Source organism: Charadrius vociferus, unplaced genomic scaffold, assembly GCF_000708025.1.
Source record: "Charadrius vociferus isolate BGI_N301 unplaced genomic scaffold, ASM70802v2 scaffold78, whole genome shotgun sequence".
Classification (NCBI taxonomy): domain Eukaryota; kingdom Metazoa; phylum Chordata; class Aves; order Charadriiformes; family Charadriidae; genus Charadrius; species Charadrius vociferus.
Genome location: NW_009649927.1, coordinates 1,918,388 through 1,935,619, shown reverse-complemented (window position 1 = coordinate 1,935,619; position 17,232 = coordinate 1,918,388). Strand labels below are relative to the sequence as shown.

Below are 17,232 nucleotides of genomic sequence, written 5' to 3'. Positions count from 1 at the left end.
ACTCTTTCCTGTCCCCTTCTGATTTTTCATCCTTCTCTAAATCTGATGTTTCACTTCAAAGCTTCTGGCACTAAGTCGTTAATTCATATTTTAATCCATTTCTTGCCATTTGTGCATACTGAAATCCAATGTCTTAATCATCTGCACTGTCTTGGCTCACAGCTGTTCCCTCAACTTTTGATATCTGGCATATAAACCCTGTTAAGACACTTTCTGCTGAGTAAAATACCCAAGGCTACAGCTGATATTTGACGGGATAATCCCGGTGGTATTTGCTGTAGACCCCTTAACTCTCTTGAGCACTGTACAGTTCATGTTTCCTTTTAATATCGGAGAAACGGCTTAATTGATTTTTCATTCAGCCTTCCATCACTGACCTCTTTGTCAGACTTCATTCCTGACGCTATTCCTAAATTGCATTTTCTCTCTTTTGTGGTTTTTTTCCTTTAGGATGGGACAAATGCACCCAGGGGTGCAGGGAGATGTATACCCGCTACCTGGGTTCAGTCTGGCTCACTGAGGACTATATTCATATACTTTCATGCTGGCAGAGACGTGTTCTGTATCTGTAGATGCAGGCACTGAAAGAGAAATCTTGAGTACCTAGTGCTTCAGCACTCAACTTACTCTCTGCATTTTTTATATCCACTTCTAGTAAAGAAAACTTCTGGGAAGATACAGTCTTGGCAGGAGCCATGCCTATGAAGGCTTCACTGAAGAGGATGGATCAGTGCAGCTCCCAGCTGATTTATTTCGCTTGTCTGGCCCTCAGCAAATTTAGCTGATTAGTTCTAGTCTTGTCCTTTTTGCCCACCTCGGGAGATATAGGAGACGGCCTCTTACAGTACCACAGACTCCTTCCCTGGGCTCTCGCTGTCAGCGAACAATGTTGGAAGAAGCAGCCTCTGCCATGAGCAGATCCAGGGCTGTTAGGTTTTATCATCATCTTATTGTCATAATCCTCATCATACTTGTTTCTGCCTGATGGCTAACATTTAACTTCAAATGTAAGACTTCTGAGGCTTGTTACTCAAACTGTTTAAAATGTGCCTGTTTTGTACTCTGTCAATGTTAAGTGCCGAACACTGCATTTCAGGGATTTATTCCTCTGAGGTTTGGTATCAGAGCCTTGGACTGATTGTATTTTGATCCTCTTATATATGTTGCCTTAGACAGTGATCCTGAAATCCCACAATATAAAGGCTTCAAAGATCTGTAAGCAGATGCAAATCAAGACAGCCTGGAAAGTATTTGTTGTAGAGTCAAACATAGTGCTGCTCAAATACACCAATAGAATGTCACAATGACTTGAGACATAAGCATTAAAAAGCTTTAATATTTCCAGTAAATCTTTTTTTGTAGGATTTCGTAGGTGAAGTTTGTTTTAAATGACATTAAATAAAAAATAGGAAGTAAGTCAATGATTTGCAAAGCAAAGCCATGAACTAGAATAAAATTTTCCACTTAAGTTTCATTTCATATCCATAAACACATACATACTCACAACTTTTCCCTCTTAATGTATCTTTATTTCTATTGACGTACCAAAAAAAAAAAAAATTACCAGTAGGTGTTAGAATCTCTTTCCAAAGCTTGGAGCCACCAACTGATCAGAATTAGCTTAACATGAAAAACTAAATACCCACCTAGCATCTGAGAGTCTGAGTTGAAATCTATCTCAAGTTCTTAAGATCTAAACAGGAATATAAAGAAATACCTGTTCAAAGTGAGAAATAATTACTGTCTGCATCTAACTTTTTTAATCTCTCAATTTTGGGTTGCACGTAGAGCAGATATAGCCATATGTATATAACAGTTATTTTTGTTTAAAACCAATTTGTACATATACTTTTTCTAAAACACAGCAAAACTCAAGCTTAGCAAGAAAATGTTAATGTTTATGCATTATTTAGTTCCAGTATTGGGACTAAATTGTCCCAGTATTGAGTCTGCCCACACTGAATCCCAACAGATGCTAAACAGATAAAAAGGCTGCCAAAAGCTGAAAGCATTGTGTAGTCTCCATCTCACATTCAGTGTCATTTAAATTCAGGTGTTAATCTCTGCCTAGTCTATTGAAATCTACCAAACTGAGAAAAGGAGATCATATTTTAGTGGTTCCAGACTCCCTATATATATATATATGTATATTTAATGTATTTTAACTAATTTCCATTAACTTCTAGTTTGCAATGTTACTTAAATTTGGTTAAGTAAGAACAGATTTAAAAGAAATCCTGAAAAGATTAGTCATTGCCTTTGCTTTGTTTATAGATATATAGAATACTAGCTCCTGTGCGAGAAGTCTGTAGAGGCTTCAGAACTTATAGACAACTCAAGGATGATTAAGATGATAAAATGTTTGTGTCCACATAAAATAAATATGAAAAATATATGCAAGTTCTGCACTTTCACTTGACAGTAGTGGGAATGTGCTGATTTAAATTCACTGAATATACTGATAATTTAAACTCTTTATTAAAGACTTAAAAACTATTTACTGTGCAAAAGTGTCACATGAGTAACAATATCTGAGAATATTAGAGCTTCACGTCCCCTAAATAATATATAATTTTTCTGCTTACTGAACTGTAGAAAACATTGAAGATCTAAGAAGGCTCAATAAAAATATTCTTGTATAAATGAAAAATTAATCTTTATATATACATGTTTAAGGAAATCATCATAAAGAGAGGGTTAAAGGTTAAAGCTTGGCACAAGTTTGTTGTTTTGGGGTTTTTTTACACTTTTACTTTACACCTCACACCCTCAGGAGGAAGTTATTTTCTTCATTCAAAGAAAACTTAGCTGAGGATGTCACAGACTGACAGAAGGGCTGAGATGTCTCATCAGGTCCCATGGAAATGTTTTTGTCTAGTTTGTTTAAATGTACCCTTAATTAATCCTTCACTACTTAGGGTGTCTCCATTTCTCCATGCTTTCCCACAGGTCTCAGGGCCCTGCAATTCCTGAAGTCTTACAGTAAAGACCAAGGCAAAGAAAGCGTTGAGTACCTTGAGCTTCTCCATGTCTTTTGTCACCCGGTCCCCAACCCCATTCAGCAGCAGGTCCATGTTATCCCCAGTCTCTTTTGCTGCCCATATACCTGTAGAAGTCCTTCCTGCTGCCTTTCTCTTTCCTCGACAGGTTCAACTGCGGATGGGCTTTGTCTTTCCTAACCCTTTTAATCCTAATTGTTTCTGACAATTTAAAAAAGATGTTGACGGTTTTTCTCTTAACCTAGTGTCTTATGATTATTCAAGACTAAAATGCACTTAGTTGTAGTTGAAATAAGAGAATAACTGTTTCTGAGGATCAGCTTCCTCCTGTTTTTCAAGGCAATTTTTAGCAGCTTCAGTTTCTTCAGGTGAGAAAAGCGATAGAGCTTTGTGAATCTCTGGAGTTCCTATGTCAGATATAGGAGAAAGTATGTAGTAAATTGGTTAAAACTGATAAGGACCAATATTTTTTTTCAGAGGAAATGTAAAGCCAGGTCTTCCCTTCCTAAATCTCTATATTGTAGTTGCTAGGTGACATCATCTTCAACAAGCATAGTTAGGTATGGAAAATGCTAATGGCACATTACCCTTAAGGTGTTTTTGCAGAATGTGCCCTGAAAGCAGTAATTTAAGAGGTAATAGAGGCACTTGACAACTCTTAATGCAAGCAGTACCTTGGAAATCACACTTTCCAGGCCTTTAGGTGCAGTGTGGTAAGGCTCTCAAAAACCTAGAGAGGTTCACTGGAGCGATGCTCTTATGTTCGTGTTCTTGCAAATGGAAATGAGCTCCATTGCCTGTCTTGTAGAAACATTAGCTGAGAGCCAGGTGTTGAAGGAAGCAACAGCAAGTTCAAGCAGTGGTGAATGTAGAAGTAGAAGGACTTGTTAGAAGCAACAGGGAACTTGGGCTCCATGGCCTGTTTTGCAAGAATGTGTAAATGTTAAAGAATGATTTAAGCTATGTAATGGAACAAGAAGCCAGAAGGGTCTCCTCCTGGATTTGGTTTCCTAGCAAATGCAAAACCTGAATTTTGTTTGAGGTTTAAAAACCTTTTGATGAACCCTGAGCTTTGACCACAGCTGGGGTGATTTATGGCTTCGTGATTTCAATCTGTAACAGGCAGAACTTTGCTGGGTTGTGCTGCGGTTTTGAATTTTTGAGGTTTCAGATGTGAGTCATTAGCTTTTTAGCCCTTCACTGAAATCTCATAGCAGATACTGTTTTTCTCCAAGCTTTTCATTCAGACATTTCAGATAAATAAAAATCAAACAAAACAAAACAACCCCACAGCCTTCTAAACAGGGTTCCAATACCTAAGTCAGTTCTAGTTTCAGTTCAGTTTTACTTGCCTACTTTATCTAATGTTGTAGTTCTCAAGTCACCTGTAGTATTTTTGAGAGAAAAACAAGTTGAGAAGATCTGAATTTCTCATACTTTGTTAAAGTAGGGGTAACCAGGCTGTGCCTTGAAGAGATCATAACAGCTTGTTTTTATCAGGGCTTTGCTGATTTTAAGTAGTATGCCTGTGCAAATTTAACATAACCTGTATTTTGCATATTGCTCCTAATTTGAGTCATGCCAAAGCACAGAAGGCATGTGAAGCACTGCTTGCATCTCAACTGGAAGGTTTATCAGTTTTAACTGGAGTTAGCGTGACACAGCAGCTGGTTCTGCGATCCTTTGGTAGCACAAAGGCCCAAACACAGTAATGCTGTCAGTCCTTCTTACCTCCCTCCCAATTTGTTTGCAATTGTTTACAATAATTCATAGAGAAGCTCAATGAAATATCCTGTAAGTGCATTACTGATGTGCATACAGGTGGCCAAGGGTTACGTTGGTGGTGGCAACTTAAGGACAGGTGAAATGAATTAGCCAGTGAAGGCACATCCTCCCTGACTGCCAATGCGCTAGTAAATGAAGAGTGCCTGGGACCACGCTCTGTCCCTGAGGCCAGTTGTCATGGGGAAGCTTGTGCCTATGCTAACAAACTCTCCCAGTTTGTATGCAGGGTACGGAACTGCCACCTGGAAATGGATCATGGAGGATTTTCATTTGAAAGGATGCCTGGGGATTGATTGGAAGAGTGCTAGCCTGACAAGACCAAAACCTTCCCGGTGACCTTTCTAACAATTTAACAACATACACAATACCAGTGCCTGGGAACATTGACTGGAAGCATTTCATATACAAGTATTGATAAAGTCTCAGTGTCTTTCACGATGTTGGCAACGTTTTGCTTTTCATTAACTCACTTAAAAAATTTACTGTAGGAAATTCAACATACATTGGCTGTGTGGGCATGAAATATTGCATATACTCCTGTTTCACTGTCAACTTGCGTGTGTGTTGAGCACTAATGTCTATTGATGGCCAAATCTTTCCTGACAGCTTGTCAGGAACCTGCTCTGCAATAAGAATCTGATGGCCCAATGCAGACGAGACATAAGATCTGTTTTGGCCTGATGCCAAGAGAGCGGGCAGAAAAAAAATGTATTCTAGTGAATAAGTACACATCATTCTTGAATGAGAAACTGGTAGTTGAAGCACCAAGCATATTTTACAGGGAGCAAAAGTAAATTCAGTGTGTTTTTCAATTTGTGCTGCACAACAATGAAAATTCATATTAATGCGATGTTTTTATGGTTGGGTGGTTTGATCTTGAAAATGCAGCTACAATTCATGGTTAAATGCCAAGCATATGCTTATGTAGTGATGGCTTCTGCCATTGATTCAACAAATGAAAATGTGTTCCTGAGAAATAAGTCTGATTGCCATGTGCAGAGCGACACGTGTCGCACGTTGAACTTCCTCTGTTTGCTATATCCACTTTCTTCTGGAGTCTCTTCTCCTGTAACCGTCTGACTGGGGGTGTGATATATGCATTGAATATCAGAACCTGTCTTCCTGCTTTCTACTTAAAGCAGACATGCTTTTGAAGAAAGGTAATCTGGGAGATACCTCAGTATGGTGGTTAGAAACGTAGTTCATTGCAAGTTTGAATTTCAAATTAAGGATATACTTTTGTCCCTTACTAAAGTAAGGCCTTAATGCCCATGAAAACTAATAATACAATATAATTTATCTCACATTCATTCCAGGACACAGTTCTAAGAAGCATCACTTTCAGATATTGCTACTGAAATTATCTCAGCACCTAAAAAGTCACCATGTTTTTCTTTTTTCTTTTTTTTTTTTTTCAGCTGTGGGACCTACTGCAGAAGTTGCAGTTCATCATGACATACATTGCTCCCTGGCAGATTGCCTGGGGATCGTCGTTCCATGTTTTTGCTCAACTCTTTGCAATACCTCATATCCTTTATAAATTTGTTTTTCTTTATTCTTAAATTCCTCTTCATGTATGTGATATATTTACGGTGTTTGAACAAGGTGCAAAATTCCTAGGTAACTTATTTTCACATTTTAAAATGCTTTGAGCATCTCCTGAGACATACAGTGTTGTCTTTCTTGGCTTCATGGGATCTGAAACTGGGAAACTGAACTCTGACTCAAACTGGTTTGTTTATGCCTGCTCGCTTCCCACCAAGCCACATTCTGCAGATGACTTCCACAGTCCTCAGCACTGACTTTTGATGCATCCGGAAAGAAACATTGTGAGTGATGTATTAGCTCCAACTTGGGGGGACTTTTATGTATGCAGAAGCTAGTTTTGTAAAGTGCTGGGCATATGGCTGAGTGAGCTCTACAATATTAGTTACTTTCTCCATTGCTTCTAGTTGGTATATCAGATACAAATTCATTTCAGTGAGCCAATTTGTTGCAACTGTCGTGATTTTTTTTTTTCCTTTTCAGCTGGATTTTAACATTTTAATGTACATTTTTCAATGTGGTGCATTCTTCTTTTTAATATTCCCACTCTGTTTTGTGAGTAACAATATATGTTCATCAACACTAAAGCAGCCCTTTGGAAACAATCTGTTTCAGTGCCTGTTCCAGGGCTGTGAACGTTGGTTTTATGGATATGGAGATGAAAGAACAGAGTTCAATGACCCCCAAATGTCTGTAGGGTTAAAAGATATATACCGGATTTTTGGAACAAAAATTTTTCAGCTTACAGCCCAAATCAGTTAGAAACTTGATTTAATACAGGAAAATTATAAAAAATGAAATAAAACACTTAACAAATTTAACTTTATTGACATCTAAAGCATTTTCAGTGACTAACTGTTCATTTTTTCCTTCCCTCTCAACCAAAGCTATGGAAGAAGAGTTGACAAAGTGGTTTTAATTCAGACCTACTGAAGAGTTTACTTTCTACTCTTTATTAGATATACACACTTAAGTCTGTCCCTTTCATCCCATAGTGGTTTTTTTTCCCCTCCTTGAGTGACTTCTTCCCTCTGCTCTTTCCTGTGATGTATTGAATCATATGCAGCATCGATTAACTATGCTTGTATTTTGAGATAGGAAGTGTAAATGAGAGCCTCGGACAGAGGGAATTGCAGACAGAATAGCTCCCTGAGGGAAAGCTTTAGATTGTCTATTTACGAAAGGAAAGCATTATAGAAATAGTGATCTGCTTGAGCACTTCGACTGATTTGTAGGAAATTATTACAGAATTCCACAACAAAAAATTATTTTAGCTCCTTTGTAAGTATGAATTGCAGGAGAAGTGTATATAAGGTTATTTAGTAAAACATTAAAGAACTAAGATTATATTTCAACAAGTTTCCCTTTGGTCACAAATATTTTGTGCAGTGATAACTTTACTCTTGGTAAAAGTACCAATCGGGCTTTGCAAAATGGAAAGCAGTTAACTAAGCAGGATTTAGTTTGTTTACACAGTTATTACTGAAGTGGTCTAGACTAGTTTTCTATTATTTATATTGATAATATCCTTTGTAAATGCAAATCTGTCTTTAAGGCAATGTTGCAATTAAGATACTGGTTAAATGCTAGTGAAGTTACTATTCCCACAGCAATAATAACTTTGCCTTTTTGAATAGTATTTTCATTTGTCGTTACCATAACCCTGCAAACAGTACTGATGCATGTGTGTTGCAGTTTGCAGAGGCACTAAGCCTGCCATTTTTTTGCAGAATGTAATTATTTGTGGTTCTTAATTGCCTAAATCACTTCTGCAAACAGGACATGACGTTTTAAATTTTGAAGTGCCTCTGTGAGCTTTTGCCATAGAGCTCAGCGATATGAGAAGTTCTGCGTGCTTTAATGCATATGATTCCAGTGCGCAGAGCGCGAAGGGCAACACGCGTGGAGCTTTGCCTGGTGGAGGCTGTGGAGCCTCCACCGTTAGAGATCTTCAGGAATTTAGACGAACATCTGTCAGGAGTCATATGGGTTTAGCTGATCCTTCCTTGTCGCTGCTAGATGGACTAGGTAAGCCCTCACAGTCCCTTGTAATCCTGAAAGACAAAGAATGGGGCTGGGCTTCTGGCTTGAGGAGACATCTGCAACTTCACAGTGCTTAAATGAGTTAGAAAAGGTTACGTGTTCTTAATTATCAGTGCACTGAGAAAGTCAGTGGAGTTTGCAGTCAGATGATGTTTTTATGTAATAAATCAATGGTGAGATTTGGAAAGAAAGGATTTGTAGTTCAGATTATCCTGTTTATGAGAGCTTCTGCTTTGGCTCTTTCAGGGTTACAGCTCTAACATCAGAAAAGGAAGACTTGTGGTGCTCGGTTCTCCCATCTCCTATGTGATCACGTGCTTGGAAATGACAAAACGTTTTTGGCCCATAGTCACTGCAATTAGGAATGTAGGTTTTGGGAAACAGGATTTGCACTGGCCTTACTGCATAGTTTTGTGTTAAAAGAAGGGGATGGAAGACTGAAAATGTCAGTCTTCCAGTTACTTGGTTTGAAACTGATTGTAATTTAAACAGGTTTTTGAATTACAAGAATTAATCCTCAAAATAAAGTGTTTTATTTCAAGTTGAAGGGGTTTTAGTTATTTCTTCTCAAAATTTGATTTTGGCCATATTAAAAAAAAGTAATCCATTATTCAGAAAGAAACAAGTTCTGCTTCTACACTGTGTAACCTAACAAAGATGGTACACAGGAAAACTGGCTTGGGACATAGAATAAGAAAGCATGCCTGTAAGTTTTTGGCACTTTTATATTTTCTATTTAAACATAATTAAAGAATTGGTATAAAAAAAGAAGTCTAATAAAAGGAAATTGGGTACCATCAAATAAACCCCCCTGATGACAGATAATTGCCAACTGTACACATTAACTGTTTGTGTAAGGGAGTTGGGTGCTGTTACTTGCTCTCATGACATGCTTACATATATGAAACACTTTTTATTAAAATCACTCTTCACAAGTCAAATGGGAAATGTCTTCCAATGTACATATAGTAGAGCATTATGTCTTTTAGCAAAAATAAAACTGTTGCTACTGATTATGTCTGAGACACAAACAGTTCACAGTGGAGTCCTAAATGTCTTAACTCATGATGGTGGCAATTTTTAAATCAATCATGACATTAGAACTCCTTTTAGAAAACTTGATTTGCTGTCCTTATCTGTCCTTCTTGTTCTCTTTTTGTCTCTTCAGCTCCCATGCCTCCTTCCCTTATCTGACACTTGTAAATACTTGTTCATCTTTCACAGCCAATGCTGGTTATGACTACAGTGTAATGTGACAGTTCAACTTTTTTTGAAGCACTTGCGTCCTGCTCTGTGCTCTCTGTTGCTTTTTGAACTTTAGACTCTTGAGGGCAGCTCACTTTGCAAGCTTGCTAATGCGCAAAGACACCGTTCCAGACCACTCTCTTCTAATAACTTTGAGGAATTTGAGAGGTATCTTTTGGCAAATATTTGGGTTTGGATTTTGCAAATTGCTTCGAAAGCATGGCTAGCTACCCTTTTTATGGAAATCCTGCACCGTGAACTATATGTGTTAAATTGGAAGATGTTAGGAAGGACAACTATTCTGTTATGCCGACTTGGAAATTGTTTTCCCGATTTCATGGATGTCGTATGAATTAATGAAGAATTAAAGCTTAACGTTTAATTTGCTTGGGTTTTGTAGTCATGTTCCTTTCAACTTGCATGTTTTTCAGTATCCTTGTCCATCTCATAACTGGCTTTCCAGCAATTTAGAATGTGAATTTACATTTGAAGTAAGCTATGGATTCGGGCATTCATTATGATATTCATGTGTGATATTTACTATTCCCCTGTCCTCCCCTTCTCTTTCCTATATATTTAAAAAAATATGAAATGCTGAACATTTTTTAACTTTCAGTCAGCATGGAATATTAAATTGTCAGTAAAAATTAACACGAAAGCATGATTTTAACCCAGCAGGTTCACTTATGTAGGCGTAGTTGTATCTGCACATACTAGGTCATTCCAAAATAAGCAGAATCACAGAATGAAATATTGGACACATTGGGAGCAAGATTCCAGTGCAGAGAACCGAGAATTTCCACAAAAATGAGGTTTGGGGGATTTCTGTGTTTCAGACTTTGTGTGTTAGACTCTGGAAAGGCACTTTGTGTTGGAGAAGGTACACTGAGATGGCTGCAAAAGGGCACTTACTGCTCTGCCTACGCTCAGGATCTGTCTTTGGGCAGAGATTAGACAGGGTCAGCCTGCTAATAACATACTCCGTTGAGATGTGTCACCTCCATTAAAACTGCATAGCATTGAAGAGCCACCCATTCCATGCTGGTAATTGGCAGTTTGGCACTGCCTGCCTTCCTTTCCTTTCCTTACCACCTCTTCGGTAAAATAAATAACAATAAAAAGGCAAAAATAAGTAGTTCAAATTGCTGCATCAACAATGGTTTAAAAATATGAAGAAATCATTTGTGTTACCTTAACTTGCAATTTTCAGACTCTGCTATGCTTTTTTTCCAAACTCTGGCCACTTCGGTCTTTTCTACACCCCTGAGTCCGTTTCTCGGTAGTGTCATCTTTATCGCGTCATATGCAAGACCGATCAAGTTCTGGGAGAAAAACTACAAGTAAGACTATTCAAAAATTTTCTACATTTGTTAATTGTAAAGGTTTTTGCTCTCATTGTTTTCATTGCTGGAAGTATTTTTCTTTTGGAAGATACCCCTTAAATTGTTGTAGGGCATGAAAGGTTAATCTTTATAACTTGATTCTGGTGTTTTACTATTTCATGGTTATTTGGTTATTTCTGAAAATGTATTTAAACAATTGTCAGTAGGTTGCAGATGAGGTGTCATGTTGCATTTGTTGTACAGGCATACAGTAACGAAGCTGTGGGGAAAAAAAATCAGTAAATCTCCCAGTTGTCAGCCTTTTTTGTCTTGCTAGCTAGTGTTCGCAACTAAATCTTTGAAGCCTTTGGCACTAGAAGTCAGGCTGCATTAATATATTTTATACTAACCTGATTAAATGTTACTATTTGGGATGTGGCAGGTAACTCTCATAGTGAAGTGATGATGAGTGTGCATTGTCATTACTTGCTACATCTGATCTTGGAGTTTGACTTTAGAATTGCTTGGTTTTGTCAGATTTTAGCTGCCATTCATTCAGTTTGACAAGGACGTAAACGTAGAATATTGAAAAGGTTGAATAAAAAGCTCTTCTTCTTCTTCTTCCCAGTAGTATTTGAAAGCTCTTGGTAACTGGGATCTAATGGGCTCCCAACAAGAGCACTGGAGACAGTGAAACACTTCCCTTTCCAGACGGAGGTAGTTTTTGCAAGGAATGCATAGCGGTCTACAATGTTGGGGGCTGGATTCAGTGACTAAAGGGGGTCCTTTGAGTCCTGTGCTCCGGGCAGACTGTGGGATCTTCGCCACCTAGTAACATGTAACCAGGCTTGGAGTAACTTATTGCGGCGGCAGAACAGTGGTTTGTGGCACAACGTGAAAATTGTATTGGCCAAATCAGGACTTGGCCGGACCAGTGCAAAGTGCCGTACACTCACTACACTTCTTGTGTCAGTGCCAGTGATGTATCTGAGCACGCCAAGGGAATTAAAAAATAGAAATTACAGTAATTTATTTTTCCATCTTTTAGGGGAAAGGGTCTCATTAGTTTCACGAGTTTTATTTTTGTTTGATTTTGACTTGTGTCAGTGAGTGAGTATGTACTGACCTATAAAGAAATTATTCATACAAAGCCAAGTCATATAAAGAGACTTTGTATTTGCTTTTGAATATTATGAGATTTGTGGAAACCTTTTGAGGGGAGCTGAGTTTTGTACAGTAGGGCCAGGTCTTAACAAAATTCTCTTGCACATATTTTTTTTTTTTTTTTTTGTTCAACCGCTTCATTATTTCATAAGAGTGAAGTTGAGGGGAGTCATAGAATCATCTAGGTTGGAAGGGACCTTTAAGATCATCAAGTCCAACCATGAAAGTCACGGAAAGGCAGGAAGCTACCACAAATCCCAAAGACAGCTTTACATTTTTGGACAGAAACTTTGAACGATATTAAGTAGGAAGTGGAGATTTTAACATCTGCTACATTTTACTTCAACCAGACCATTTTGAAAGCATGCGGATTTCTTTCTAGGTACCAGTTAAAGAATCAAATTTGGTTGTAGGCACATCACTTCCATATAGCTAGGTTAGTGTAGAATCTCTAGATTATTGTAGATGGAAATAGAGGGGAACATTTTCATTTGCTTTTGATTTGTCTAAGACGTTTGGGATGAGATGAACAGAAGATATTTGAAGGAAATTTCAAAAGGTGGTGCTTTATGCTTGATACTTAAATAAGGGGGCGAGGGGGGCGGCATGTCTTATTTTCATCAGTACAGACCATCTGTGACTCCCACTAAAGGAAGTGAAGAAGTTAGTGCTAATAATTTTTGAAACCAAAGCTAATTCTTTTACCCATAAACTGCAAAACCCCAAGTGCAAAAAACCTAACCCTTTTAATACTCTAAACCACCACTACATGTCCTTTCAAAATAAGCAGTAACTACAACTTTGTCTTCAACATGAATGCTTAAGTTAGACTTTTTGCGAAAAAAATGTACTTTGTTGTTTGTTAGAAATTCTAGTGTATCTTTTATGATCTTCTCACTTAAAACATAAAAACCACAACCTTGTCCCTCAAAAACCTTTCAGAAGTAGAAAACAGCCATGTAGAAGATTCACATAGTCATCAAAGTGAAATGTTTGCCTGAACCTGTGGCATCCCACGGTATGCACATGTAACAACTCCTAAATTTATATTCATTTTGTCTTTAGCACTTCTGATTCTCCTTTGCCTCACTTCCAGTTCAGTATTTCATTGCTCACACGAAGAACTGATGAGAGTGAGTGAGCATTGGACTGAAAAACTTCTGGGTCATTAAAGGGACACAGTGAAAAGACAGAGAAAGGCAAAGGAAGGGAATAATTTTGTATTAAGAATAGGGACGTTTTCTACAAAATACTTCAAAATAATTGAATGAAGTGAGATGGGCCTTGCCTTACTGCTTAAATCTTGACCCTTCAACATCTGAAAATTCAAAGGGATGGCATAATTGCTTTCTTTTAGAGCTATGGAATTAAATAGGATTGGGAAGATGAGCTGGATGGAGAGTTGTTCTGGCTCCTGCACTGCCCTGTCTTCAGGCTGCAGTGCCCTACGGCCAGATGTGCACTGAGTTTTCAGGTGCTGTAAGACAAAACAAAGCAAACAGATGGGGAAGATGGGGGTTAGATTTCCTTTTTGGAGTGCATTGACAGTTTTGCCAAGTTCAGCTCATTGAAAGTCACAGGTTCACTCCAGTACAGCCTGAGATATGCTCATACGATGCAGAAGCTCTGGCAGATTTTTTTTTGCTATTTCCATATTCATTGCCTGTTGACAGACCTGTTTTGCCCAGAGAAAAACTACCTTCAGTGTGCTTTATGTAGCTTTTTCATTTTGCCTGCTTTGCATCCTCATTTTCAAACACTTCCTTGCTCTATTGATGACTACATTAAATTATCACATTTATATTAGCTACACAAAACCTCGTTTATGTTTATATGAAGTTAGAGGTAGTAAATTCCGTTTTTTGTTTTTTGTTTTTTTTTTTTATAATTTAACCTCTTAATTGGACTAACTGAAAACAATTTTGACAAGCAGTCTAGATATCAAAATATCATGGTTTTGTTTTTCTTCCAAGTCATAAATTAGGTTGCTTTCTTAGACTGTCATTTCTGTTCATCTCTATATGCACACTTCACTGCTGTCAAGCAAACTTCATTTTTCCTTTGTTTCACTTAAGAAAAACTCATTTTTGCATCTCATTTGGGCCAACAGTGTGAAATCAGATGAGAAAAAACCTTCCGGTTAATTTTCCAAAGTGAATCCAAAGTTGAAGCTTTGGACATTAGCAAGCAGACAGTACTATGTTTATTAATAGAGCTGGGCTATTAGGCCAGTAGACTGAGTGGTGAGCAACTGCTCCATCTGTTCCTTAAAGTGTTGATTTAGTTGTCTCTACCTGGTGCCCTGTGAGTGCATACGTACACATCTTGGATTTCCAGTGTCTCTTTTAGTCCCATTTTTTCTGCTGGCTAAAGAGGAGTTTGATTCCTCAGGTTTCTGACTGGGCATCTGCCACTCTAGATGATGTGAGCTGGAGCTGAAAGTCTTAGAGAATTAAGATGATGGCTTGTTTGTTTTTTCAAGGAGATGGAGGAACTCAAGTGGGTTGAAAAGAAAAAAAAAGATTCATAGATTCATTTTGACAGTAAGCAAACTGTGAAATTCCTCACAAGCTCTTCAAAATTCAGGAATCATACTGTGCCTGTTTGTGCTCCTGCAGTGTGTGCACAGAGCATGGGTGTTCTTCCCTGCAATCAGCAGATGCTGTTTGTTTATAGTGTGCACTTTGGTGCTCTCTGTGTGCAGTCTAGTACACCAATACATCACTGAGGTCAGGGATCTTTTGGGGAGAAAGGGAAGGGTGACTTTAAGAAGAAGAAAAAATAAGGCAATAAAGAAGGTGACTAAGAATGAACAACTTCTCGTGCAACCACTTTTTTGCAGCTTTTTCTGCCATTGTTGTTGAAAAGAGAGGTGTGTGAAATTAGAAGGCTGGTCTGCTGCTCGTGAGCTGGTTGCCTCGTGGGAGTCCAACTATGAGAAATTTTCTCTTTTTTAAAGGAACAAAAAAAAGTTTGATGCAACACTGGCTTTATCCGGCCATTAGCCCGAGTCCCGCTTCCCAGTTTGAAGAGTCCTGTTTTAGTCTTTATTTTCACAGCTGTTGGAATGATTAGGCTGTAGATGTCAGAGAGAGAAAAGGAAATAGCAGTAAATCTTGTTTAATGTATAGGCACTTTAAAGCATAAAGTGTTTGTTCAAACGCTGTGTTCCATTCCTTGGCTCTGCTTTTTTTCCTTAAATACTTTGTCACGCTGCAGCCTGATGCTGTCCCCCTCCTCCCTTCCTCTTATCTCGCTTTGAATCTTGGATGAGGGGATGGACAGAACAGAGTAGGAAGTTTACTTTCATTCCCCAGTGGGTCTAACCGCTGGATCACATCAAGCAGCCTGTTCTTGGCTGCAGCTGTGACTTGTCCCCGCAAACAGCAAACTGCCACCAGGAATCTGGAGATTTTGCTGCCTACAAGCTGCTCGTCTCTTTCTTGCTCCTTGTTTCTATTCTTTCTTGGTCATCTGGTTCAGTGCGTATTTTTGGGTAAGGCACAGCTTGCGTTTGCTTTGAAGGGTCTCGAGTGAATTACTATGTGGTGGAACTGAATTAGTTAGGTGTCTCTAAAGAAGCTGTGATTAAATTGCCAGTTATCTCAGAATGGCATTACTGGATGCCTCTCTGTGTTTGAGGACGTGTGAGCAAGCCTTTCTTTTCTCCATCTTTTAAAAAAGTGTATCACTGTGTTATTGTCCCAACCATTGTGGTTTGGATAATAGGCACCTGTAAGGTTAATACAGCTGGGAACAGAGGGTGAGGAAACCTGCCCTGCCTCAGCTCTAGTGCAGCTGGCATTTTCTTTTTTCCTACCAGCTCACTTAACCTGCCCATCGTAGGCAGCCTGCAGGTGGAACGGGAAGAGTTTTCCCAGTGTAGACATAATTAGGTTTGACGCCGCATTATGCATGTTGGTGGGAAAAGGAGTTGTGAAAGGTACCCGTCTGCTCCCTCCCATAAAACAACAGGCCTTCCCCTTCCAAATGCTTATTTTTTAACACACCATAGTGCATCTGCTTTCCCTGGGAGCCTGGTCATCTGTTACAGCTGCTAAACCCCCTGCTCCGAACACAAAACATAATTCAACTGTAACTGTCCATGGGCCTTGTTTGGAAGCTGCATGTTCAGGCCTTTCAGGTTTTCCTTTTTAGGGCTGGATTATTATTTTCTTTAGTCTTTTCTTGCTATGTTGTTTGATTTTTCACATGTTCTTAGACCTCCATAGTGGTCATGTTTACCGAGGAACAACTGCAGCAGATGTTTGTAGCTCAGTAATGCCTTGGACATTGATTTACAATGAATTACAAATTACAATGAATTACAAAGAAAGGTACGTTACCTCTGAAGTTGACAATTATAGCATAACCTAAGCGTAGGAGAATCTTTTTTCCCCTAATCGACAGGAGTTAGTGTTTGCCTTATTTCCTCAAATATCACTTCAGAAATGTTATGTTTTGACTACTGTCGCTGCCCGTTCTTCTTACTTAGGGTTCAAACTTTTCTGAGTAGTTCCAGCCACCTGGTATGAAAGCCACATCACAGCCATGAGTTTTACTGTTCATTGCAATCATTTTAGTTTCTTCTGAACTATTTCTCTTTCTGTGCTAATTTTTGTGTTTCTCTCTGGCTGCTTCTATTTCTATATTGGTTTTTATGAGCTGATCAGAAAGAAGCACTGTATTCTAGTTGTATGACGTTAAAGTGTACTGAGGTTCTAGTTCCTTTGTTATGAGCTATTACTCAGTTTTATGAATGCTATCCCCTTTGATGACTGTGGCTCTTTTAAGAGAGGTCTTCACTGAGTTGGCCTCAGGGCTCTTCCAGGCTTTTATTGAGTGTTAAGTTAATTTAGAACTCAGCAAAATATAGTATAAATAAGTATCAGCATATAGATAAAACCCAAATGGGCGCTTATTAGCGCCTGGGACTTACAAGTCAAAAGAAGGAGGACCAACAAATGAACGTTTTTTTAGTCTGAATTTTTGGTGTGTTGTCTTCAAATCAGAAGGGCTGCCCAATCCCGTTCACAAAGCGTGTGGAATTCAGTGAGAGTCTTTCTGGAGTCTTCAAAGGGATTTAGATCCTTGAGCATCCAGCCTAGACTGGTACTGAGAGATGCTTG

At 38.6% G+C, this 17,232-nt stretch overlaps 1 protein-coding gene across 1 annotated transcript in view; it reads left to right on the top strand.

The window, feature by feature from the left end:
- PCNXL2 (pecanex-like 2 (Drosophila)) overlaps positions 1 to 17,232 on the top strand; it is a 155,112-nt gene that overhangs the window by 89,681 nt on the left and 48,199 nt on the right. Inside the window, exons 22-23 of the mRNA XM_009891164.1 lie at positions 6,203 to 6,313; positions 10,830 to 10,957. Coding sequence (XP_009889466.1) covers positions 6,203 to 6,313; positions 10,830 to 10,957 — 239 coding nt within the window. The remainder of the gene's footprint in view (positions 1 to 6,202; positions 6,314 to 10,829; positions 10,958 to 17,232) is intronic.